Raw genomic sequence first — 26,589 nt, 5'->3', positions numbered from 1 at the left:
ATTATAAATAATGCTGAACATTGGTGTATACGTTTTTGTGTGCGTTTTTCCCCATTTTTTTATTGTTGTAAAATACACATAACATAAAATTTACCATCTTAGCCATTTTAAAGTGTATAGTTCAGTGGTATTAAGTACATCCATCCTGTGCAGCCATCACCACCATCCATCTCCAGAACTCTTTTCATCTTGCAGAACAGAAACTCTGTACTCATTAAACTAACCCCCCTTCCACCTTTCCCTAGCCCCTGGCAACCACCATTCTGCTTTCTGTCTCTATGATTTTGACTCCTCTAAATAAATAGTGGAATCATTCAGCATTTGTCTTTTTGCAACTGGTTTATTTTGCTTAGCATAACATCCTCAAGGTTCATCCATGTGGTAGCAGAGTTTAGAATTTCCTTCCTTTTTACAACTTATAAAGAGAGACTTGCTTCTGTCATTTTGCTGTTTGTTTTCTCTATGCCTTATAAATTTTTTATCCTTCATTTCCTGCATTACTGTCCTCTCTTGTGTTTAGTTGATTTTTTTTTTTTTTTTTGGCGGTACGCGGGCCTCTCACTGTTGTGGCCTCTCCCGTTGCGGAGCACAGGCTCCGGACACGCAGGCTCAGCGGCCATGGCTCACGGGCCCAGCCGCTCCGCGGCATGTGGGATCTTCCCGGACCAGGGCACGAACCCGTGTCCCCTGCATCAGCAGGCAGACTCTCAACCACCGTGCCACCAGGGAAGCCCAGTAGTGAAACTTTTAAGTTCCTTTCTCATTTCCTTCTGTGTGTGTTCTACAGCTATTTTCTTTATGGTTACCATAGGGATTACATTTAACATCCTAAAGTTATAACACTCTAATTGGATTTATACCAGCTTAGCTTCCATGACTCACAGAACCTCTGCTTCTTTACATCTCTGTTCCTCTTCCTTTCAGTTGTTGATGCCACTAAATAACATCTTTAAACATTGTGTGTGCAGAAACATAAATTAATAATTTGAAAAAATACAGTATCCTCTTAAATTAGGTAGCAAATAAAATGTGGAGTTACAAACCAAAGTTACAGTAATACTAGCTCTTAGACAACTAATTGTTATTTTTCTTTTACCATGGATGGGTACTCCAGTGGCTTTATTAACTCTTTTCCGGGGATGGCAGGACCTTATAGCTGGAGACGAATTGCTTTCTAAAAATGTATTAGTCTCTTAAATTGTGTAGAAAACAAAAAGTGGAGTCACAAACCATTGTTACAGTAATACAGTTGACCCTTGAACAATGTTGGTGTTGGGGACACCAACCCTCCACGCAGTCCAGAATCCAAGTCTAACTTTACACTTGGCCCTTCGTATCTGTGGCTGTGCATCCAGAGGTTCAACCAGCCGTGGATTGTGTAGTACTATAGTACATATTTATTGAAAAAATTCACATTTAAGTGGACCTGGGCAATTCACACCCATGTTGTTCAAGGGTAACTGTACTAGCTTTTATAATTGCCCATGTATTTACCATGTATATAGTTACCATTTTATAACTGCCATGTATTTACCTTTACTGAGCTTTTTTAAGTTAGTTTTTTTTAATTGAAGTAGAGTTGATTTTTAATATTATGTTACAGGTGTACAATATAGTGGTTCACAATTTTTAAAGTTTGCACTCCATTGATTATAAAATATTGGCTCTATTCTCTGTGTTGTACAATATATCCTTGTAGCTTATTTTATATCTAATAGCTTATACCTCTTAATCCCTTACCCCCATATTGCCCCTCCTCCCTTCTGCACTGGTAACCACTCATTTGTTCTCTGTATCTGTGAGTCTGCTTCTTTTTTGTTATATTCACTAGTTTGTTGTATTTTTAGATTCCACATATAAGTGGTATCATACAATATTTGTCTTTCTCTGTCTGACTTACTTGACTTAGCATAATACCCTCCAGGTCCATCCATGTTGCTGCAAATGGCAAAGTTTCATTCTTTTTTATGGCTGAGAAGTATTCCATTCTGTATACATACCACATATTCTTTATCCATTTTTAAAATATGGTTTAAAGTTACTGTCTAGTTCCCTTTCATTCCAACCTGCAGGACTCCCTTGAACATTTCTCACAGGGCAGGTGTAGTGGTAACAAACTTCCTCAGCTTTTATTTATCTGGAAATGTCTTAATTTCTCCCTTACTTTTGAAAGACAGCTTTGCCATGTACAGGGTTCTTAGTTGGCTTATTTTTTTTCCTTTTAGCGCTTTGAATATATTGGCCTCCTGCCTTCTACCCTCCAGGGTTTCTGATGAGAAACCTGCTGATAATCTTATTGAGGGTTCCTTGTGTGTGATGATTTGCTTCTCTCTTGCTGCTTGCAAGATTCTTTATCTTTGGCTTTCAACAGTTTGATTATAACGTATCTCAATTCATTGAGCTCCTTAGATGTTTACATTCGTGTCTTTCATCAAATTTGGGAAGTTTGGGGCCATTAATTTTTCAAATATTCTCTCTGCCCTCTTTCTCCCCCCTCCTCCTTCTGGGACTCCTACAATGTGTATTTTGATCCAATTGATGGTGTCTTACAGGTCCCTTATGCTCTGTTCACCTTATCCATGTCCTATCTTCAAGTTTTCTGATTTTTCCTTCTACTGGCTGAAATCTGCCTTTGAAACCCTCTAGTGAATCTTTCATTTCAGTTATTATTATTATTTTTAGCTCCAGATTTTTTTTTTGCTTCCTTTTAAGGTTTTCTGTCTTTTTATTGATATTTCCATTTTGTTCATACATTATTTTCTTCATTTTCTCTGCGTCTTTAGTTCTCTGAGCATCTTTAAGATAGTTGTTTTAAAGTCTTAGTCTAGTAGATTTGCCACCAGATCTTTTTCAGATTCAAAACTGGACATTTGAATCTAATAATGTGGTAACTCTGGAAATCGGATTCTCCCCCTTCCTCTGGGTTTGCTGGGCTTTATTTTTGTGCCAAGGATCAGCCTGAACTGTAATCTTAAGGTCTTCTCAGATCTTTTCTAAGCCTGTGCCTTTCCCTGGGCATATACAGTAACTTTCTCATTTGCCCCATATATACAGTTTGCTTTTGAATGCCCCAGTACTTAATGTCTGGCTCCCAAAAGGGGAAGAGAGAAAACTGAAGTGGGGGAGGAGAAATGGAGCACCAGCCCAGGCCTTTAAAGCTCCTGGAAGTTAGTGAAGGGGAGGGGCTTGCAACAGTAGGGGGAGGTGCAGCAATCGTGGCGGCCCACCTCTTTGTCTGCAACTCTCTCATCCTACGCATTAATCACAGCACAGATCCCCAGTATTTGGAGAGCAGGGTCCTTTTTGCCCACCATGGTTCCTTCAAGTTGCGTGCAAGCTGCTCCAGGAACAGATTCATGGCTGCCTGTCGGGGGGTAGGGAGTGGGGGTGAGTAGATGCTATTGAGCTAAGAGCTGAAATTGACTGAATTTAACTGCAATTTGCATACCAACCTTCCAGGGGAAGTTGCAAGCCTTAAATGGACTCCAAAATAGTTACCTTAAACAGATTCTGCCAGTGTGGTTGTTTTCTAAGTGGGAGACAGATTCCTGGTGCCTCCTACTCCACTGTTTCCCTAGAATCTTCCATGGACATATGTGTTTATTTCTCTAGGGTAAATACCTAGGAATGGAATTGTCAGACTGTATGGTATCTTTATGTTTTGTGGGGTTTTTTTTAGGAACTGTTTTCCAAAGTGGCTATAACATTTTGCATTTCCACCAGCAATGAGTTAGGGTTCCAATTTCTCCATGTCCTTGCAAACACTTGTGACTGTCTGTCTCTCTGATTAGAGCCATTCTAGTGAGTGTGAAGTAGTATCTCACTTTGGTTTGGATTTGCAGTTCCCTGATGATTAATTATGTTGAACATCTTCTCATATGCTTATTGGCCATTTGTTTACCTTTCTTGTACAAGTATCTGTTTAAATCCTTCATCTATTTTAAAATGGATGTCTTTTATTATTGAGTTACAAGACTTATTTATATATTCTGGGTACAAATCCCTATATGATATATGATTTGCAGATATATGATTTGCAAATATTTTTCCCAGTCTGTGAGCTGCCTTTACACTTTCTTGATAGATAGGTTTGAAACAAAAAGTTTATACGTTTGATAAAGTCCAACTTATCTGTCTTCCCTTTTGGTGTTGCATCTGAGTAATCATTGCCTAACCCAAGATCACAAATTTGTTCTAATGTTTTCTTCAAAGAGTTTTCTAGGTTTAGTGCTTACATTTAAGTCTATGACCCACTGTGAGGTAATTTTTATGTACAGTGTGAGATAGGAGTACAAATTACGTTTTGGATGTGAATGTCCAGTTGTTCCAGCATTTGTTGAAAAGACTGATTCTTCCCACATTGAATTGTCTTGGCACCCATGTTGAAAATCTGTTGGCCATAAATATATTTTATTTCTGGACCCTGAATTCTGTTAATCTTTATGTCTATCTCGGTGCCAGTACCATGCATTCTTGATTGCTGTAGATTTGTAGTCAGTTTTGAGACTGCGAAGTGCGAGTCCTCCATCTTTGTTCTTCTCTTTCAAGATTGTTTTGGGTCCTTCGTATTTCCATACGAAATTTCAGATCAACTTGTCAATTTCTGTAAAAAGCCATCTGGGATTTTGATAAGGGAATGCACTGAATCTGTGTATCAATTTGGGGAGTATTGCTGTCTTAAACATATTAAGTTTCTGATCCGTGAACACAGGATAGCTTTCCACTTATTTATGTCTTCTTTAATTTCTTTCAACAATGTTTTGTAGTTTTCAGAGTACAAGTATTCCGCCTCCTTGGTTAAATTTATTCCTGAGTAGTTTATTCTTGTATGCTATTGTAAATGGAATTGTTTTCTTAACTTCATTTTTGGATTGTTTACTGCTGGTAAGAGAGCAATGGATGTGACCGGCATAGAAGCTCACAGCCTTGGAAGTGAGGGGAGTGGTCGGCAGACACCTAACAAACAAGTTGCTGTTGACAGCTGTGGTGAGCATTGTGAAGACAGGTACAGGGGCTGAGACAGACTGCCACCGAGATTCAAACAGGGCCTGGAGGGTGGTGTGGAATGAGTGGGTCTGTAGGGGTGGACACTAAGGTTTTTGTATACAGTTATGGGCTCAGAGGTATGTAATCAGGATACAGATATTTTTCTTAGCACTGTGTAAATAAGTGTAATGGATGGGTACCTTTAAAATACCATATTAAAATCGGTTCTCATTCTTCACGTGAATAAACTTCTGTAGAATTTTTCAGTATAAGCTGCAACTAATGATGGAATTCTGCTGGAAGCTGGGGAGAAGCCTCTGGTGAGTTAGGGTTCAGAGAGAGGCATGGGGCAGCCCTCACAAGGATCCTTCTTTGGACCCAGAACTCCCCTGGATCCTGCAGGCGCCCAGATGCACACTGATGAGTGCTGTGCAGCGGGGTCTGGAGGCTCAGCACCCTTTTGAGTTAATTAGAACCCCTGAGGAGGCCCCCTCAGGTCCAGGTTTAAAGAACAAGTTTTCCTGTACTTGGACTTGAGTTGTCAGAGCAACGGGGTGGGATGGTGGAGGGCGGAAGCTGGTTGAGGGGCCACTGGGGCCACTTGACTTGAACTTTGAGTTACAGTGAGAAGCAAAAGGGGTGCTGAGAGATAACTGGCTATTTGCCACATTGCCTTTCTAATTATGGTTCTCCTTCTGGCTTTTTCTTCAATTTTGCTCGGGTTGGGGAACATGTATTCAGCAGGGCAAGTTATTGGGCTTAACAGAGAGGACATTCCCTTGTAGCAGCTGCAGAGCGTTTGCACCTGGAGCATCCCAGTGAAGGGGACGGTCCTCCATCTGCACACCCCACAGTCTCAGGTGGAGGGCATGCTTCCGTGGCCTGGAATATATTTTTATCAGTTACTTGGCAGCAGTTTCATTCATGGTCCATCGGGCTGTGGAGCATTGCGAAGATCAGGGGTCATCTAGGAGCCCAGAGTGTCCTGATCTTTGATACCGGTGGCTCCAAAGCGAGCCGTTTGCACAAGGAGACGGTGCCTACATGAGACAGCATGGCCAGTCCCTAGGGCGTGCCGGTGATGTGTGTTCTTGTCTGCAATTGTGCAGAGGCGTGAGCCCGTGGTGAGAAACGAGACGCAGAAACCAGACAGCTCTTCTCAGCGGGTGCTTGTATGTGCTGTGTTCTCAGTCCCATTTAGTTAAAGTGTTACTGCCCCCATTTTGTAAATGAGGAAACAGAGGCTCCGCCCTGGTAAGTGGTGGGATGCGGCTTCAGCTCCAGGACTGCCTCACTTCCAAGTCTTTCCCTTTTCCTCTGCACCATATTGCACTCCTACGGGTAAGAAGGTGTTTGGAACATAAAACATGAGCAGGTTTTCAAAGCTCCCACGTGGGGTGAGACTGACTTGTCGTCCCTTTGTCTATGGGGTGACTTTTGCCTCTGAGCGTGAGTTCATCAGCAGCCTTGGCATCTGGTGCTGCTGTCTGCACCTGGGCCCCCGCCGAGAACGTACCTTCCAGCAAGGTGAGGACCGGGCCATCCTCTCGTGTCTCCCGCTCACCCTCCCACCTGCTCCTGAGCCCTCTGCCCTGTGCACAGGGCTTTATCACAGCCACATTGTTCAATCCAGGGAGAAGCGTTTCTGAGCTCCTGGGTCTACTCCACACTCAGCGGGATGGGCGCCCTCCTGTACACCCACCTCCGTGGCTTGTGCACACACTCACATACACTTGCATGTTCTCAGCACTTCCTGGCAAGGAACGTTTTGTAAAATGTGCAGAAGTAGACATTTTGAAGGTAACCTCATGGTTTCTTAGGAGTGTTAGCTGATAACTCATGGCAGCCTCAACCCACCCCCACCCCCTGCAGACGAAGATGCCCTGTCAGACCCAATGGATGGTCTCCTGGGGCTGCTTCAGCCTCTGGGCCAGGCCTGATGCTGGACAGGGGCTGCTTGGCAGGCAGAGCCATTTCCGTGGGAGAATTTGGTGTCCTTTGGGTTTCCCAGCTTCCCTTATGCCCCTCTGGGGACAGCTCAGGATGCTCCACTCCAGTGGGTCAGCACGTGCAAGAGGCAGGGACCAAGTTGGTCTCATCCATCGCTGTATCCCCAGGCCTCCTAAGTGCCTGCCCACCCTGCATATACAGTCAGTATGAGTATATAGGTTGTGTCTCCGCCTCACTACTTTGGGCCAGTTAATAAACGTACCTGATACATAATACATGTTCTCATTTCCAAAATGGGAATACTTAGAGTTCTTGGAGATTAAATGGACAGTCAGATGATATGCTGCATGCTTGATAAGTAATTGCAGCTGTTAACTCCAAATTCAAGCAATAGAAAGCTCAAGCACTTGTACTTTCTAGCTCAGTGGCAACCATAGAAGATGGTATCCAGGGTAGTAGTTGGTGACTCTTAATCAAATCTTACCACTTTTACTCTCCTTCCTCCTTGCATTGCTCCTTCTCTACTGCCTCTTCCTTCAATTCTCTGGTAGCCATCCCATCCCCTATAGTAACATTAAGCAGCAGGATACTATGGGATCAGGGATTTTGATAAAGATTGCATTAAATCTGTAGATTGCTTTGGATAGTATGGACATCAAAACAATAATAAGTCTTTCAATCTATGGACATAGGATGTCTTTCCATTTATTGGCATTATTAGTATTATTATTATTATTATTTGCGGTACGTGGGCCTCTCACTGTTGTGGGCTCTCCCGTTGCGGCGCACAGGCTCCAGACACGCAGGCTCAGCGGCCATGGCTCACGGGCCCAGCCGCTCCGCGGCATGTGGGATCTTCCCAGACCGGGGCACGAACCCGTGTCCCCTGCATCGGCAGGCGGACTCTCAACCACTGCGCCACCAGGGAAGCCCCATTTATTGGCATTATTTTCAATCTTTCATCAACATTTTCTAGCTTTCAGGGTATAAGTCTTTTGTCTCTTTGGTTAAATTTATTCCTTAGCACTTTATTCTTTTTGATGCTATTGTAAATGGACTTATTTTCTTAATTTCCTTTTTGGATTGTTCATTGTTAGTTTATAGAAACAGGTGATTTGTATGGGTTCATTATGTGTTCTGCAACTTTGCTGAATTCATTTATTTGTTCTAACAGTTCTGTGTGTGCGTGGTGTGGCAGGGATCTTTAGGATTTTCTGCATGTGAGATCATGTCACATGTGAACAGAGATAATTTTACTTCCTCCTTTTCAACTTAGATGCCCTTAAGTTATTTTCCTTGCCTGTGTGCTCTGGCTAGGACTTCAGTACTATGTTGAATAGATGTGGTGAGAGTGTCTTGTTCCTGATCTTAGAGGAAAAACCTTACGTTTTTTAGCGTTGAGTATGATGTTAGCTGTGGACTTTTTATATATGGCCTTTATTATGCTGAGGTAGTTTTTCTCTATTTCTAGTTTTTTGAGCGCTTTTTTTTCTCATAAAAGGGTGTTGAATTTTGTCAGATGGTTTTTCTGCATCAGTTGAGATGATTTGTGTGTGTGTGTTTTTCCTCCTTCATTCTGTTGACCCAACATTTTTGTAAAGGCAAATTATATGAAAATCAAGAAGCAAGGCTAATGAAGGTTTGTTCACCTTTTAAGGAATTGGCTGGTCAGGGATGGGGCAGTTTGACATTAATATTAAAGGAGACCTAAATTTTAGACCCAGCTCTAGCAAAGACCTGCATCTTCTTTCTTCTGTTAAATATTTTTTTAAATGTTTCCTATCATTTCCCATTATGTCCTGTGTGCAAGTGGTAAATGTTAATTGGTTAATTAAATATTTTAGCTCCCGGGCTTCCCTGGTGGCGCAGTGGTTGAGAGTCCGCTTGCCGATGCAGGGGACACGGGTTCGTGCCCCGGTCCGGGAAGATCCCACATGCCACTGAGCGGCTGGGCCCATGAGCCATGGCTGCTGAGCCTGCGTGTCCGGAGCCTGTTGCTCCGCAACGGGAGAGGCCACAACAGTGAGAGGCCCGCGTACCGCAAAAGATATTTTTTAGCTCGCTTTTAAAGTACGAGAATTCATAGGAATAGCTTTCCAAGTAAATGAGGAGTTAGTCAGTGTGGGATAGAATGTGCTCTTTACAAGTCAGTTGTGGAAAGCAGGGACACAGCTCAATACTCTGTAGCAGGAATATTGACCCGTAGTCATTTCTTTGATTTCCATGAAGAGTCAGACATTTTTAATCTAGGGAGAAGCCAAGTCCCTATGGATGAAATAATAATGGTATGTGGAATGATTTGCTTTGAAATAAGCTAGTTAGCGGGGAGTGGAGACGGGGTAAAAATGAGCAAGAGTCACCATGTTTAAAATTCATTATACATTCTCTGTACCTTTCTATCTGTTTGAAACTTTTCATAAAAAGTTCAAAAAAGGAACAATATAAATAAGTGATGGTACAGCATAATATCGGAACGTTACGATAACATCAAGAACGGCACTGATGTGGGGTAAGAGGATCAGCATCTCCGTCTTACTTATATAGTGCATGTGTGCTCGTGCACGGAAATATTTTCATAAGAGACATTGGGAGGAAGTACATTAAAACGTCCCGTAGTTAGTCGTTCTTGGTTGCTGGGATAATGGGTGATTTTCATTCTATCTTCCAAACCTTCTACAGTGAACAAGAGAAAAACCTAATTTTTTTCCAAAGGAATGAAGTCTGCATTGTGTAAATCGGTGAAGCATTTTCCAGTTTTCCATTGAACGGCTCTGGTCAGTGATTAGATAAATGCTGATGTGGTCACTAATCTTGAGCCGTGGACGTGTTTTTGGCCTCTACTGACCTGGAATCTGTCTTTGTCAGGGACACGGGCAAAAGGCAGTCACCACCATTTCAGTCATTGATAACTTCTGTTAGACTTGTTCCTCTAACATGACTTTCTATCTGATTTTAGTGAGCTGGACATGATTTCCACGAGGGTGATGGACATTAAGCTTCGGGAGGCTGCGGAAGGCCTTGGGGAGGACAGCACAGGTAAGGCCCTTACTTCCCCTGTGCTGGGCGGAGCCCTTGTTGCGTTGTAGGGCCGAGAGAGGGGCTGCTAGAGCCAGGGTTTTGGGTTCTCTACGTGGAGTGTGGGTTCAGTTCACAGTGGGTTCAGACACATGTGGCTGGAGAGCCTGTCCAGACTGTTGGCGGCCACCCGGGGGCAGGGCTCCTTTGCTTCTCTGTCAGACACGGCAGCGGGGGTGGGGGTGGATTGCGCATTTTCCTCCTTCCCCGAGGTGAACGTGTCCCCAAGTTTGGTTGACTCGAAAGCAAAGGAAGTAGATGCAGTGGAATCATTTATCATCCAGGAACATCCAAAAGTTTCAGTAGGACGTCGGGCAAAGTATTGGATGGTCTAATCATCCAGAAGAAATAATGATATCAAGAGAGAGCCTTTGATTCCTCTTTTATGGCTTTTATTCTCCTTCAGGAGACCTTTATTGCACTTTCTACTGAGCTAAATTCCAAGCCCAACAATTATCATCTCATAACACATGCGATTGGTTTACTGTTATCCATAGATTGCTCTGTATGTCTTTATAGAGTTGTAAAACTGACATTAGAAAACGTTAATCTCCCCACATGTGCCTTTTCCTGTATCAGCCATTTTTACTCACCTTATTTTGGTAACAGAGTTCTCTGTCTCTCTCTTTTAAGTCAAAGTGCTAGTAGTGATTGTCTTTGAGGTAGTTCAGGGGAAGCAGCTTCCAATAATATTAAATCCTAGCTCTTATCTCTTACCTTCAGATACTAATTTCATTAGAGGCTTTATTTCATATATTACAGATAGATTTTCCTTATTATTCTATATTAGGACTACTTTTCCTCTGTCACATTTCAGTAGATGCGCTGGTAATTGGCTTTTCAACAAATGGTGCTAAAGCAATTGGACATTCATATGTAAAAAAATGAACTTTGAGAGTTCAAAGTTTATTTGAACTCAAATGAGTATACAAAAATTAATTTAAAATATATCATAGTCGTAAATGTAATAGTATAAACGCTTTAAAAGAAAATATAGGAGAAAATATTTATGACCAAGGATTAGATAAGAGTTCATAGATACGACAACTCAGTCCCTAAAAGAAAAAGTCGATAAATTGGACTTTATCAAAATTTAAAACTTTTACTCTGTAAGAGACACTGTTAAGAAAATGAAAAGTCAAATCACAGATGGGGAGAAAATATTTGCAAATCACATTTGACAAGAGCACTCAAAATTCGACAGGAAGAAAATTAACAACCCAATTAAAACTAGGCAAAAGGTTTTTAAAGATGCTTTACTTAAGAAGATACACAGATGGCAAAAAAGCACATGAAAAAGTGCTCAACATCAATAGTCATTAGTTAATGCAAATTAAAACTACAACGAGATACCACTATACACCTATTAGAATGGCAAAACGAAAACAGAAACAAATGCTGGTGAGGATGCAGAGCAAGTGGAACTCTCATATACTGCTGATGGAAATGCAAATGGTACAGCCACTGTGGAAAGTATTTTAGCAGTTTCTTATAAAATTAAATACACACTTAGTCTATGAGCCACCAATCCCACTCCTAGGTATTTACCTAAGAGAAGTGAAACCTTACGTTTATGCAAAAACCTATAACAATTTTCATTTTGTTTACCACTTTGTTTATATCTATACAATGGAACAGTACTCAGCAATAATAGGAACAAGCTATTGATTGATGTAACAACATGGATGAATCTCTAATGCATGGTGGTAAGTGAAAAAAGCCAGAATCAAAAGGATACATACTGTCTGAATCACTCTATATGCCTTTCTGGAAAAGGCAAAACTATAAGAACAGAGAAGATATCAGTGCTCTCCAGGGGTTAAAGGTAGGGGAAGGGTTTGACTACAAAAGACAGCACAGTGATGATGTATCTTGATTTTGGTGGTGATTATTCAACTCTGTATAGACCAAAAAGAGTCAATTTTACTGATGTAATTTTTAAAACAACTTTTAAATGAGGTACCAGATTTGAAAAACAATCAAGTGGATTTTTTAGAAATAAGTAAAACTATTACAATTAAAAATTAAGTGGGGGCTTCCCTGGTGGCGCAGTGGTTGAAAGTCTGCCTGCCGATGCAGGGGACGCAGCTTCGTGCCCCGGTCCGGGAAGATCCCACATGCCGTGGAGCGGCTGGGCCCGTGAGCCATGGCCGCTGAGCCTGCGCGTCCGGAGCCTGTGCTCCGCAACGGGAGAGGCCACAACAGCGAGAGGCCCGTGTACCACAAAAAAAAAAGAAAAAAAGAAAAAAAAATTAAGTGGATGAGTTTAATAGCAGATTATATCAGCTCGAGAGAGAGCACAAGAAAGTATACAGAATGTATCAGAGTGGTGAAAAGAAGGAAAATACAGAAGGAGAATAAGAAGCATAGAGATAAGTGAGAGGGTGTAACATACATTTGAGCACAGTCTCAGGAGAGGAGAGAATAGCTGAGAATTTTCTGGAATTGACTTAAAAAAAACACAAAAGATGCCCCAGTCCACAGATTTAAGAAACTGAATGAATCCCAAAAAGGATAAATAAAAGGAAATCCACATAGAATGAAAATGTAGAAAACCAAAGACAAAAATGAAAAATCTTAAAATTAGTCTGAGAAAAAAAGATTACCTTCGAAGGAGCAAAAATCTGACTTCTTGACCACACGACAGAAGCCACAAAACAGTGAAATAATGTCTTCAATATTACTGAAAGAATATCTTAGAAAAAATAACTGCCAACCTGGAATGTTAAACCTAGGAATACGATATTTTAGGAATGAAGGAGAAATAAGGGCATTTTCAGATAAACAAAAACTGAGTTTGTCACCAGGAGACCCTCAGATTCTAAAGGAATCTCCCTTCAGGTGGAAGGAAAATCATCCTTGATGGAGGATTTGGACACAGGAAGGAATGATAAGCAAAGAAAATGAGAAACAAGCAAACACATCTAAATGAACATGGAATAATATCTTTTGGGTTTTTAAAGATCAGAATGAAAACAATAGGGCATAAATAGGATTAAAGTATTCTAACTTTCTTGTTTTGTCCCTTAATAGAATGTGTGGTATAATTTCTAGGGTAACCCGTGAAAGAACAGAGATAAAAGGCAAAGTTTACAAACTAGAAGTGGGAAGATATGGAATAATTTTTTAAAGTCAGTTAGTCCAGAAAACAGCAAGAAAAGAGATTAAGAAAAACCAGAGAGATGGTAGACTTGTTTTTATTAACATATCAGTAATTAGAATAAGTGTCAGTAGCTAGTTACATTAATTGTTCCAGTTAGAAGTTTAAAGCTCAAATTGGCTTTCTAAAACTCTATATCTCTTAAATATAAGGATTCAAAAAAGATGACGGTAAAAGGGATAGAAAAAATGAACCTTGCAACACTGGGCCAGAGGAAGCTGGCATAGCTGTATCAATAGCAATCAAAATAAAATTTAAGGCAAAAAGCATTACTAAAAATAAAGAGGGTCATTTCACAAAAGGTTCACTTCCCCAGGAAGATATTAATTTTACCTTTCTATGACATTTATCAACATAATGTCAAAATTTATAGAGTAGAAATTGACAGTTAAATAATGATAAATCCACAATCAGAGTGGGTTATTTTTAATACACCTAACTGATAGGACAAATGTATTAAAAATTAAAGACAGGGCCTCCCTGGTGGCGCAGTGGTTGAGAGTCCGCCTGCCGATGCAGGGGATACGGGTTCGTGCCCCGGTCTGGGAGGATCCCATATGCCGCGGAGCGGCTGGGCCCGTGAGCCATGGCCGCTGGGCCTGCGCATCCGGAGCCTGTGCTCCGCAACGGGAGAGGCCACAAGAGTGAGAGGCCCGCATACCGCAAAAAGAAAAAAAAAAAAATAATAAAAAATAAAAATAAAAATAAAAATTAAAGACAAAGTACTTGGACAACACAATTAAAAAGAAAAAGGCCTATCCTAATCGATGTGTATAGAACATGGAAGAAAATACATTATTTCAAGTGCTCTAGGAACATTTACAAATATATGGTAAGCCATAAAGCAAGTCTCAACAAATTTGAACGGATTCAAATCATGCAGGGTATGTTCTCTGGCCACAGCGCAATTAAGCTAGAGCTCAATAACAAAGATAATAAGAAAATTCCCAAGTGCTTGGATATTGACATACTTTTCTAAATAACCTATAGGTCCAAAAAGGTATTATAATGAAAATTAGAAAATATTTTCAAGCAAATAGTAAGGAAACTATATATCAAAACATGTAGATGCAGGGACTTCCCTGGTGGTCCAGTGATTAAGACTCTGCACTCCCAATGCAGGGGGCCTGGGTTCGATCCCTGGTCAAGGAACTAGATCCCCCATGCGTGCCGCAACTTAGAATTCCGATAGCCGCAACTAAAAAACAAAAACAAAAACAAGGGCTTCCCTGGTGGCGCAGTGGTTGAGGGTCCGCCTGCCTAGCAGCCTAACAGATATAACACAAACGGGCCTCCAGTGGATGGCCAACTAATCATGGCAAATCAAACAAGTGTTCAACGGCTGTACTCTGAGTGTGGTAGCCACTTGCTTTAATCCCGAAGCAGCATCTTTGACTGTAAAGGATCGTGAGGCTGCGTGTTTGTTCAGACCTTCATGGATGCGTACCTATTTGTCAGCTAGGCAAAGGCCAGATGGTGTCCTGGCAGATGCAAAAAACTCTGAAGAGGCTTTCCAAATAATAAGCTGTCTTTGAGACCCATCAGTTAACAGCATAAACGTTTTGAGATTATCAAGGTAAGGAAACTTCCACTGGAAGTTAAGAAAACTTGGCTGTAGAACTCATTTCCTTTTGGGCAGGGATCTGCTCCACCTAAGGTAATATAGGTACTCCAACTATAGAGTAATCCTAAGAAATTCTCCACATTAAGGCACGATCATGTAAACTTCCCAAGGGGGCCATGAACATAAACCAAATATAAAGATCCTGGTGTTTTAAAAAGGAATTCAGGGACTTCCCTGGTGGCGCAGTGGCTAAGAATCTGCCTACCAATGCAGGGGATACAGGTTCGAGCCCAGGTCCAGGAAGATCCCACATGCCGTGGAGCAACTAAGCCCGTGTGCCACAACTACTGAGCCCACGGCCACAACTGCTGAGCCCACATGCCACAACTACTGAAGCCCGCGTGCCTAGAGCCCGTGCTCTGCAACAAGAGAAGCCACTGCAATGAGAAGCCCGCGCACCGCAATGAAGAGTAGCCCCCACTTGCCACAACTAGAGAAAGCCCAGGCACAGCAACGAAGACCCAACGCAGCCAAAAATAAATAAATAAATAAAAGTAAATTTATAAAAAAAAGAATTCAGCTTACAGAATGATTTACTTATCAAACGAATCAATTGTTAGCAAATTTTCAGGATATATTAGACAGCATCCTGGTAACCTGTGATGTTCCATCCTTCTGTTGTTAGTTCTCATATTCAGAAGGAAAGGAATGGACTGCTGAGCTGCCGAAATCATGGGCACTTGAGGATTTTTAAAAAATTTATTTTATTGAAGTATAGTTGATTTACAATGTTGTGTTAGTTTCTGCTGTACAGCAAAGTGATTCAGTTATATATACATATATTTATACATATGTATTAGCACTTGAGGATTATCTTGGAAAATAATTTGGGTTATCATTTACGGGCTTTACCTCATCAGGAATTTTTGCTTTTGACTTTTTATTTTAGGGATTAAAATCTGATTTCATTTATACAGTGGAATATTACTTAGCAATTTAGAAAAAGAGGAAGAAGGCAAAATGCATGCATCACCATGCAAAGTGTCAAAAGCAGTATATGGAGGGAAAGAAGCCACACACAAGAGTATAAGCTGTATGATTCTACTCATACAGGATGTGCTGTGTGAATGCAAGAATGGGCAAAACAAATGTATGGTAATAGCAATAAAAAGCATGGTTGCATCAAAAAAATAAACTCTTTAGGAATGAACTGAACCAAGGAAGTGAAAGATATGTTAAAAAATTGTTGATTTCAAGCAAGAGGGAAGTTGCTTGTGCCTTGATTCTGTAATCATGCACCAAAGCTTTCTTGGCTCTTTTATTCAATGTCCAAAATAGACAGAAATCAAGATGTTTTCAGGTGTGCAAAAATGGTACGCTGTGCACTTCACATCCTTCTGTGTGGTAAAAGGACTTTTCAGGAGTGAATAATTGACGCACAGACAGAAATCTTACTTTCTCTCCTTCTCGTGCACTTCTCATACGTGTCTGGTAAATACTCACATGCATTCTTTTTGCATAGGAAAGAAAAAGTCCAAATTCAAAACGTTTAAGAAGTTCTTTGGGAAGAAGAAGAGAAAGGAATCTCCTTCTTCCACAGGAAGTAGCACCTGGAAACAAAGCCAGGCGAAGAATGAGGTCATTGCCATCGAGTCAGGGCCAGTGGGCTACGACTCAGAGGACGAGCTGGAGTAAGTTGCCTTTTCCATCCTTCAGGCTTGTGTGTTCCAAGGGGCAGGAGGGGTCACAGGAGGACCCGAATACTTGGGCTCGTTGTCGTGGTAACTTGGTGGATTTCTGAGCTTACTTTCCTCCTAGGTAATTCCACTGGAGGTTCTTCCATAGATATGGTGTTTTCTGTCTTTTCGTACATAGGGATGGAGAAAGTTGGAGCGGGGGGCAGGGGAACATTATCAGGTACCTGCTATGTGCCAGGTGTGTATATATTAAAAAAGTCTAGGGCTTCCCTGGTGGCGCAGTGGTTGTGAGTCCGCCTGCCGATGCAGGGAACACGGGTTCGTGCCCTGGTACGGGAGAATCCCACATGCCGCGGAGCAGTTGGGCCCGTGAGCTATGGCCGCTGAGCCTGCGCATCCGGAGCCTGTGCTCCGCAACTGGAGAGGCCCGCGTACCGCAAATAAATAAATAAATAAATAAATAAATAAGTCTACATAACTATGGGAGAGGAGGTAAGATATACAATTTTATAAATGAACAAACCAAGCTTTAGAGAAATTTTGGAAAATTTGCCCAATGTCCTACAGCTGAAAGTAGCAAGATTAGGAAGTAATCCCTCATTTAATTTGACTTAAAACTCTTTTGAGGACCTGGATACTATACCAGAAAAATACATCTCTCTAAGCCTGAGTCCTCAGTAACTCAATAAGAAAATTTTCCATTGGAGAGAGAGAGGAGTAGGGGGAAGGCTTCTTGCTGTTCAGTCTTAGAAAAATCATCCAAAAATATTGTTAGGAAGAACAGAAACCCGTACTTCAATAGGTATGAGATATGGGGAAGTCTAGTGAAGAAATCTGTATTTTTGTAACTTGTACTTCATCAAAATATAGTTATAATACATATGCTTTGGTTATTCCAGCAGTTATTTCTGTGAGTAAAAGGGAAAAAACAAAACCAAAACCAGATTTGTTGCCATGCCAGGTTTTGTTTCTTTTAAACCACATGGACACCTTAATTTGAGGATAAGGCATAATGATCCTGGGATTGGGAGACAGACCGTGCTGAGATGGGGTCATGGGCTTCAGCATCCCCGTGAGGGGTCCTGTCCCCTCCTTCCTCACCAGTCTCCTTGCCTGTTTCTAAAGGAGTAGAAATTACACTGACCGCTTGGTGGCACCAAACGACTAAAGAGGAGAGATTTGAGCTTTGTCTTTCAGGTTGTTTTTTCTGGTGCTGGCTGGGAGTAGGAGGCACCCACATGGGACCTTGTGAAGAGCGGAGAGGACGGGCTATACACGCATTTTTAAGGCAGCTCCAAACTCTTGGGGAGCAAGACATTATCGTATAGAATTAATTGCTCACTGTTACATGTCTTCACTGGGCCAGCCCCAGGGACGTTATAACACTCGCCTCTACCCGCCCCGTCTCTCGACCAGAACACTCAGCGGCCCCTCCAGCCAAGGAATAAGAACACAGCAGGAGGGGTGAGCTGGGCTGAAATGACCTGTCCACTTGTCCGTCATCTATCACCAGAGCCCACGGAGAGTGGGGACAGTGCCCCTTTCATCTTTATATTCTCAGCACCTGGCAGGGGCGGGTCTTCAATTACTGGTGAAAGTTTGCTAGAGTGATGCTAGGAGAGGAAGCTTGGGGTGGAGTATGATGACGCCCGGGAAGTGCAAATAATGTCCTTAGAGAACAGCGCAGAGGTGAGACAAGAGCTTTCTCTCTTTTTTTTCCAGCTTTATTGAGAGATCATTGACATATAATGTTATGGGAGTTTTAAGGTGTACAACGTGTTGATTTAATCCACTTACATGCTGCCACACGATTACCACCATAACATTAGCTAATACCTGCATCATGTCACCTAATTACCGTTTCTTTTTTGTGGTGAGAACATTTAAGATCTACTCTCGTAGCAATTTTCAAGTATATAATACAGTATGATTAACTATAATCACTGTGCAGTAGATCTCCAGAACTTACTCATCTTATAGCTGGAAGTTTTTACCCTTTGACCAACATCTCCCCATTTTCCCCACCCCCCAGCCCCTGGTAACCACCATTCTACTCTGTTTCTATGAGTTCGGCTTTTTTAGATTCCACATGTAAGTGAGATCATTGAGTATTTTTCGTTCTCTGTCTGATCTCACTCAGCACAATTCCCTCAGGGTCCATCCATGTTGTTGAAAATGGCAGGATGTCCTTCTTTCTCATGACTAAATAATATGCTGTTGTATATATATACCACATCTTCTTTATCCATTCACCCATTGATGGACACTTCTGTTGTTTCCATATTTTGGCTATTGTGAATCATGCTGCGATGAACATGGGGATGCAGATATCTCTTCAACATCCTGTTTTCATTTCCTTCAGATAAACACCCAGAAGCAGGATTGCTGGATCATATGATAGCTTTATTTTAAATTTTTTGAGGAACCTCCATACTGTTCTCCATAGCGACTGCCCCAACTTACATTCCCACCAACAGTGCAGAAGGTTCCCTTTTCTCCACATCCTCGCTACTACTTATCTCCTGTCATTTTTGTAAAAGCCCTTCTAACAGATCTGAAGCTTTGTCTCCTGTTTTTGATTTGCATTTCCTTGATGATTAGTGCCGTTGAGCTCCTTTTCATGTACCTGTTGGCCGTCTGTTGTCTTCTTTGGAGAAATATCTATTTAGATCTTCTCATTTTTTTATTGGATTGGGTTTTTGCTGTTGAGTTGTATGAGTCCTTTAAATATTCTGGATATTAACCAGATATAGATTTGCAGATATTTTCTCCCATTCTCTAAATTGCCTTATCATTTTGTTGATGGTTCCCTTTGCTGTGCAGAAGCTTTTTTTTTTTATTGAAGTATAGTTGATTTACAGTATTGTGCCACAGAAGCTTTTTAATTTGATGTAGTCCCACTTGTTCATTTTTGCTTTTGTTGCCATTGCTTTTGGCATCAAATCCAAAAAGTCATTGCCAAGAGCAATGTCCAAGAGCTTACTCCCTATGTTTTCTTCTAGGAGTTTTACGGTCTCAGGTCTTATGTTCAAGTCTTTAACCCATTTTGATTTTTGTGTACGGTATAAGATAGTGGTCCAGTTTCATTCTTTTGCATGTGGCTGTCCAAGTTTTCCCAACACTATTTATTGAAGAGACTGTCCTTTCCCCATGGTATCTTCTTGGTGCCTGTGTCATAGAATAATTGACCGTATAAGAGACAAAAATTTAAAGGTACTCTTTAGCCTCTTTGAAGAGTCCGTGAGCCTTCTAGACTCTGTAGCAACTTCTCATCCATCACCATGGGCAAACATGTCCACTTACCAATGTACATTAACGCTGACAAACCACACGAAACCCTGTGGGTTTAAAAAGTTGATGCCCATTTATTGTGTCAGTGGGGTTATGCTTCTTGAGTCTCTTAATCTATAACGATTTTACTTCACCCTCCCTGCTTTGTTTCGTGTCATTGATCAGATGGAGAATATCCCGCACTCTGGATTTGCTTTCTTTTGGTGTGATTGAACTCATGTCTACATTCTCTGGATTTCGTGTCGAATGACAGCTGAATCTAGATATTTAATCCGATTTAGATTCAAGACGGTCCTGGATACTGACTGCCGTATCACATCACAAGGCACATGCTTTCTGTTTGTCCCACTTCTGGTGATGCTGAGACTGAGCAGTGGATTCAGGGGGTCTCCCTCAGTGTGATCCATCCACGAACCTTCACCTGATAGTTTTTACACCTGCTGATGATCATTACTAGATCCATTATTTCATTGTAAAATGGTGGGTTTTCTAATTCGATCGTTCATTCTGCTTGTGCTAGCTATAGCGTTCGTCTCTGCAGAAGACCTTGCCTTCATCCACTCCTTGGTTGCTCTGAAATACAAGTTGTACAGGAAAAGCAGGGTAATGCTTGGTTCTCCTTTTATCCATCTACCTTCAGAGTAATGACCTGGTACCCTAGCAAACTTCCAAAACTGAGTGATGAGTTTTCTTTTTTTCTTTTCTTTTTTTTCCTTGACTATCATTGTGAATGCGTGGATTTTTATATAGTTGATTTGCTCTAACCCATGACAGTCTCTGTTCATTTTTATGCTCACACTGTCTCATCTTATGCTACTGAGAGTCACTTCAGATTAGCTCCTGGTTCTTTTGACATGACCCCATTTGTCTCTGGAAGGTTCTTTGCTTTCGTGCGTGGTGAGAAATCCCAAGTTAGTTTGTACGTTTCCTGCCCTAGACCTGTAATCAACCATTTCCTTTTAGTGTGAAGTGGTTTTTAGCAACCACCATCTGCCTGCCAGGGCTGATGATTGTTAGTTGGCTGTCATTGCTTCTAGACCTTTCCAGTGGATGTAGCTAGGAAATATGTTTTTTTAAGAGAAAAATAAATCATTAATTCACCGGTATTTCCAGTTCAAATTTATTTAGACAGACTTGTTGATTCTTTGTTTGAATTCACTTTTCTCTTTTACTGGAAATCTTGGTTCCTAATGATATTAACAAAATTATTTATTTTCTTCATCACTTAACATACTTATAATAATTTCATTTCCCCCTTTCCCACACGGAGGGTACATACTATAAAGATTGCTCTGCACTGTTTTTTTTTAACCAATATTGCTACTTAAGACTACCAAGTACAATTTGCTGTCTTTGTGCTTTTTGTCCTCAGAATTTATCCTATTACAGATGTAGAGTCAAAAGTCACTTGGACGTCGAGTTAAAGTCACTTGAAATCATTCTTTTCTCTGTGTTTATGCTGACAACCTGATATAAAATTAGACTTGTTTCCTTCTGTTTGTTTTCTAGTTTTAGAGGCTGATTTCCCTTTTTGTTTGATTTTGTCTTTTAACGATGCAAAATGTTTTCATAGTTTCAAAGACAACATTGTAAGTATAAGTAGAAACCTTGGTACCCCGAGTCCCGTCTTGTTCTATCCTTCCCCTTAAAGGAGACTATTTTTATTCATTGGTTCCTTATCTTTCTATTTTTATTTTTTAAAAATATATGCAAACACACCTATGTTTGTATGTGTTCATACCCCCTTTCCCACACAGAGCTAACACAGCACTGTCTGCACTCCGTTTTTATTTTTCACTTAGTAGAGTCTGGTGCTCCCTGCACACAGGGTTGTTCCTCGCCCCTTTGGTCAGCTGCAGAGCCTCTAGTATATCACGTCCCATAGTTTATTCAGGTACCTGCTGAGGGACATGTGGGCTGTTTCCAGTCTTTTGCATCTATAAATGGTGCTGTAGTCAATGGCCTTGAGCATATAGCATTTTGTGTCTTTGCAGCGGCCTTTTCACACTGTCTTGAATTCTAGTCACACCCAGAGTGGAGGTGTTTGGGTAGTGATTATATGATTTCCAGAGGGTGTGGCCATGGGCTGCCCGCTGTGGGAGGGAAGCCCAGGTGTGCATATGATCTTTGTGACAACAGCTGCCATTGGCAGGAGGCCCTCCTGGTTCTTTCACTCGGCCTCACTCTCTCCCAGAAACGTGAGGACATTTGTGAGCTGCGGGTTCCCCACTTGCAAACTTACTCTAGCGGCTGGAGGGAAGCTAGAAAACATCACTAACCAACATGGGGCGGGGTCACACCTAGGAGTCCCTAATGCCTCACAAAGGACAGGATGCCCAGGGCTGGGGTGGGGGAAGGGCTGTTGGTGCAGAAGGTGGCAGCGTCTTCGGACAGGCTTTCCTTCCTTCATCATCGTGTCTCAGTCACCTCCTTCCACCTATTGTTCAGGCCGCCAGCACCGCTAGGAAAATCTGACGATAACTCCCACATCCTCTTAGCACGTTTTGTGAATGTCCTGTGGATTCAGTTCCAAACTGGAGCCTTGAGCTCGGGGCTGGGGAAGGGGCTGGGATGGTGATGCCAGAAGGGCCCGCCATCTACACCCCAGGACCTTGGCACACGGGCTGGGTTGCACAGATCACATCAGGTAATGAGATGAGGGCGTGGCTTTGCACATCGCAATTCTCCTTTCAAACCCAGCCGTGGATGTGTGTGTTTTGGACCACGCTGTAAGGATGCCTCCGTCTGGCAAGCCCTCAGCCTGCTGTGCAAACACGGCCTCCAGCCCACCGAGGGGCTGCATGTTTGCCCACAAGGAAAGACCTCACCCTCCCCGGGCACCCAGGACAGTCTGCACAGCCTGCCAGCCAGCCCAGGCCCCCTGCCAGCCCTTCCTCTCTGCAGGCCTGCTGTCCTAGACCTCACACCTCGTCAGACCTTGGTTTTTCCCTTAAGGAAAAGAATTCACACAACCTTCAGATCTGTTAGAAAAATCCCTATCTCTACAAAGCTCCTAACAATTGACCGTGGTATTTGACAGGATGAACCGAAGCCATAAGCAGTTAAAAAAAATAAATGCAGCTGAAGGCTTGTTGTAGCATGTGCCCTTAGCCCCATCCCGAGCCCCTCCGGGGAGAGATGGGGACCAGCTGAGGGTCACAGTGCTTCTTTCGTCCTAGGGAGTCGAGGGGCACGCTGGGCAGCCGGGCCCTCTCACACGACAGTATTTTCATTCCTGAGTCTGGACAGGACCCTCCTCGGCCAGTGCGGGTCTTTTCCCAAGAAAATGTGTGTGACCGGATTAAAGCTTTGCAGGTAAACTTTTTCCCCGTGGCGACACTGGGTACGTTATGTCAGGTATCGGGAAGTCTTAAGATGATTTCTGCTGGGTTTACTTGATCTATTTTAAAGCCCAATTGCATGCACATCGCAGCTCTCCCAGGACTCACCCAGTTAGTTACAATTGGACCGTACTTCATTCTCAGTTATAACCACTCATTTTCAAGACGACAGCGGCAGAGCTGGTGGCAGACTCGCAGTTCAGTTCCCTGCCCCAGGCAAGGGTGCAGAAAATTTCCCTTGAAGGAATGAATTGCAGTGGGAGGATTTGTTGAGAAAAGTGGCTGACGAAAACAACAGCACATGTTCTTTATTCCGATCTAGTTAAAAATACAGTGTAATGTGAAAATGGGGCCGCCACCTCCTCCGGGGGGCCTTCCGGCCAGGCGGGGAGATGATGCTGGCATGAGCTCTGAGGACGACGGTCTGCCCAGGAGCCCCCCAGAGATGTCCTTGCTGCACGACATCGGTCCCGGCACCACCATAAAGGCAAGTGTAGCCTGCACCACCTCGGCTCCATCCGCGCCTGCCACATAGGGCTGTCGGGGACTCCGGTGGCCCCTGTGTGTGTTCCCCTTAGATGCCCGTGCTGGGTCCTGCTCAGTGCAGCCAGGAGGGGTTCTAGCTAGGTCACTGGAACGCACAGTCGGGCCTTGGAGCAGAAATTCAGGTCTCGTTAGGAGATATGGTTTGGGGAACATTTTCCATGATGGTTAGAGGGCTGATACAATCAACCCTATACCTCGTTTTTCCTGTCTGAGCAGATGACCAGACCGGGCCTCTCATCTAAAAGAAGGAAAATGGCTTTGGATCTGTTTTCTGTCGTCATGACATTTGGCTGGAGGGAGAAGGGAGTGGTAACATATAGGACTTAGTCTAGGCTCCCGCATCTGAGTTTGGGACTCTGAGAACTTGTTAGCTTAGGGGTAGAAATGTGAGGCGTGGCGCTGGTAGACAGGGTAGCAGGGAAAGTTTGACAAGCAGGAGAGGTGTCTCTGACCTCAGCAGGGCGGTGAACTGATCCCAGGTGTCCCCCACCCGCTTTGGAATCCAGGAGGAAGAATTGAACTTTTTTTGTGTATACCAGCGGTCCCCATCCTTTTTGGCACCGGGGACTGGTTTCATGGAAGACAGTTTTTCCACGGACCGGGCCCGGGGAGGGGGAGGGGGATGTGGCGGGGTAGGGGAAGGGGGTGATAGCTCCAGCGGTAGCATGCGCGATGGGGAACAGCAGACGGAGCTTCACTCATCCGCCCGCCGCCCCTCGCCTCCTGCTTTGTGGCCCGGTTCCTAACAGGCCTCGGACCGGTACCGATCCGCGACCGGGTGGGGTTGGAGACCCCTAGTATAAACAACATAGCTCGTGGTGCTGCCATGCTGAGCCCATACAGTGGGATCAGTGATAAAATACATATCACTTATGTTACATGAGTACATAAATGACAAAACAGCTGATCATTTCCCCCTTGTAGACAAGCCTTGCTGTGGGGTGGATGGAGTTGGAGTTATCCGTGTTACGACCCATTACGTATATAGCCACACCCCTGCCCTGTGTGTCCTTGGAGGGTCCCTGTGCCCTGGTCGAGGGCCATCCTCAGGCAAGTCCTGCAGGTTCCGTGCTGCTCTGAAATGTATTCAGCAGTCACTTCCACTTGGACGTTCAGAAGTCCCCCCTGCAAAGGCAGGAGAAGGAGTATTTACCTGACTTGTTTGCTGTTGTGGGTTCCCAGAGCCCCACGGATGAAGGCAGAGGAAGAGCTGTGGTGTAGCTAAGAGTGAACACGCCCAGGGTGTGGGTTTCTGCACAGAAGGCCAGAGAATGCCTCTCTCCAGAATTCTGCCCCAGGGTCAACCTGTCCCTGCTTGCTCCGCGAGCAGGTCAGAGGGCAGTGGGGCACCCACACCTGCTCTCCCACCTCGAGGAGAAAGCAGAGAAGACAAGGAGGAAGATTTGGCCCATTGCCTGGATTCCAAGCCCACCCTGCACCCCTTAGCACCCTAAAATACTGGAGGGGCAGGTTGACAGGCTGATGGCCGTGTTAAGGTGTCCTCACCACGTGACACACACATCTTGGCAGCTCAGTGGCCACAGCCTCAGGAGTGGATGTGACTTTGTGCGTTTCAGGCTGCGTGGTTGGGGAGATGTGTCTGGCGAGCCATTGTTGACTGACTCACCCTCATTCCACCCCACAGTTCTCTGACTCTCCCGGCATCATGGTTGTCTGCGTTTAGCTGGGACAGACGGTACAGGAGAGCGGGCAGCTTCTAAATCTGTTAAGGATTAAGGAGTGAGCCCAGCTCCCAAACCCGCAAAGCACTGTGATGCACAAATTCCACAGTAGGCGGACTGGGAGCCACTCGTACTGGGCAGGGCTGACCTTGTCCTTTTCAACACCCCTCCTTTGGTGGTGATGTTATTTTTAAAAAATGTTCTGAGGGCTTCCCTGGTGGCGCAGTGGTTGAGAGTCCGCCTGCCGATGCAGGGGACGCGGGTTCGTGCCTCGGTCCGGGAGGATCCCACATGCCGTGGAGCGGCTGGGCCCGTGAGCCGTGGCCGCTGAGCCTGCGCGTCCAGAGCCTGTGCTCCGCGGCGGGAGAGGCCACAACAGTGAGAGGCCCGCGTACCGCAAAAAAAAAAAAAAAAAAGCTAAAACAAAAATGTTCTGAGAATTTATCAATTATTGGGTAGTAGGAACAATCCACTAGCTTCATTGAAAACCAAAATTTGAGCCTTTAAGACTTAAAAACTATCATCTTTATCATCGTGGTTTTTGAAGACACAGTGATCATATTTTGTGCCTTGATAGTTTTTTGGGCACAGGGTGCCGATCGAGAGGGGGAGACAAATCACCCTTTAAAATGCATTTATGTAACACATGGTATTTGATATGATGGCATGTTAAACCCCAAAAGGATGGGATTGCAGGCTGTTGGGTTTTTTCCTGTGTGACGCCTTACACAGGCCCACATGCTTGACAGAGAACTTAATGAAGATTATTACGAAAAAAGGTCTTCATTAACAAGTATTTGGTGACACTGCCAAGGTGACATTTTCTGACAGGATGAGTTTTTCAGGAAATACATGGACTTATTTTTAAAATCTCATTACCACGTGAGGTAACGACTGAGGAAATTTGTTTAGTGATGTTTAAGGTAGAATTACATCTAAGAGGTCCTAATCTAGGTTTCCGACCATTAAATAGGAAACAAGGGGTCGAGGTGGCAAAGTGGCAGGTCTGATTTGCTCTGGGTGACAAAGGAAGACAACAGGGGAGACGGTACAGCTCTGATGGCAAAAGAAGGCGAGGCCTCCTGCTGCGGGTGAGGCCACGGGCTGATCCCTCACCTCTGGGTCTGTGTCCTCGGAGCACCTGGGAGACAATTGAATGGGATCAGGGAGGTCAGTGCCGGCCCTGCTTCCCCCAGCCTGCCCACCACCCCTGCCCTGTGTCTGGGGCCCATTCCCCATGAGCCCCCCTCCCCCCCTCCCCCAGTGGCAGGGCCTGTCTTCTTGAGGACAAATGTGG

At 43.5% G+C, this 26,589-nt stretch overlaps 1 protein-coding gene across 1 annotated transcript in view; it reads left to right on the top strand.

The window, feature by feature from the left end:
* Positions 1-26,589, top strand: part of CRACDL (CRACD like) — a 64,573-nt gene that overhangs the window by 7,977 nt on the left and 30,007 nt on the right. Inside the window, exons 2-5 of the mRNA XM_081254392.1 lie at positions 9,893-9,972; positions 16,258-16,426; positions 22,903-23,038; positions 23,387-23,551. Of these exons, the coding sequence (XP_081110518.1) occupies positions 9,893-9,972; positions 16,258-16,426; positions 22,903-23,038; positions 23,387-23,551 (550 nt within the window). The remainder of the gene's footprint in view (positions 1-9,892; positions 9,973-16,257; positions 16,427-22,902; positions 23,039-23,386; positions 23,552-26,589) is intronic.

The sequence above is a fragment of the Mesoplodon bidens genome (assembly GCF_964165515.1).
Source record: "Mesoplodon bidens genome assembly, chromosome: 14".
NCBI classification, from domain to species: Eukaryota; Metazoa; Chordata; class Mammalia; order Artiodactyla; family Ziphiidae; genus Mesoplodon; species Mesoplodon bidens.
The sequence above is the reverse complement of the archived record's forward strand: the minus strand, read 5'-3'. Positions and strand labels throughout refer to the sequence as shown.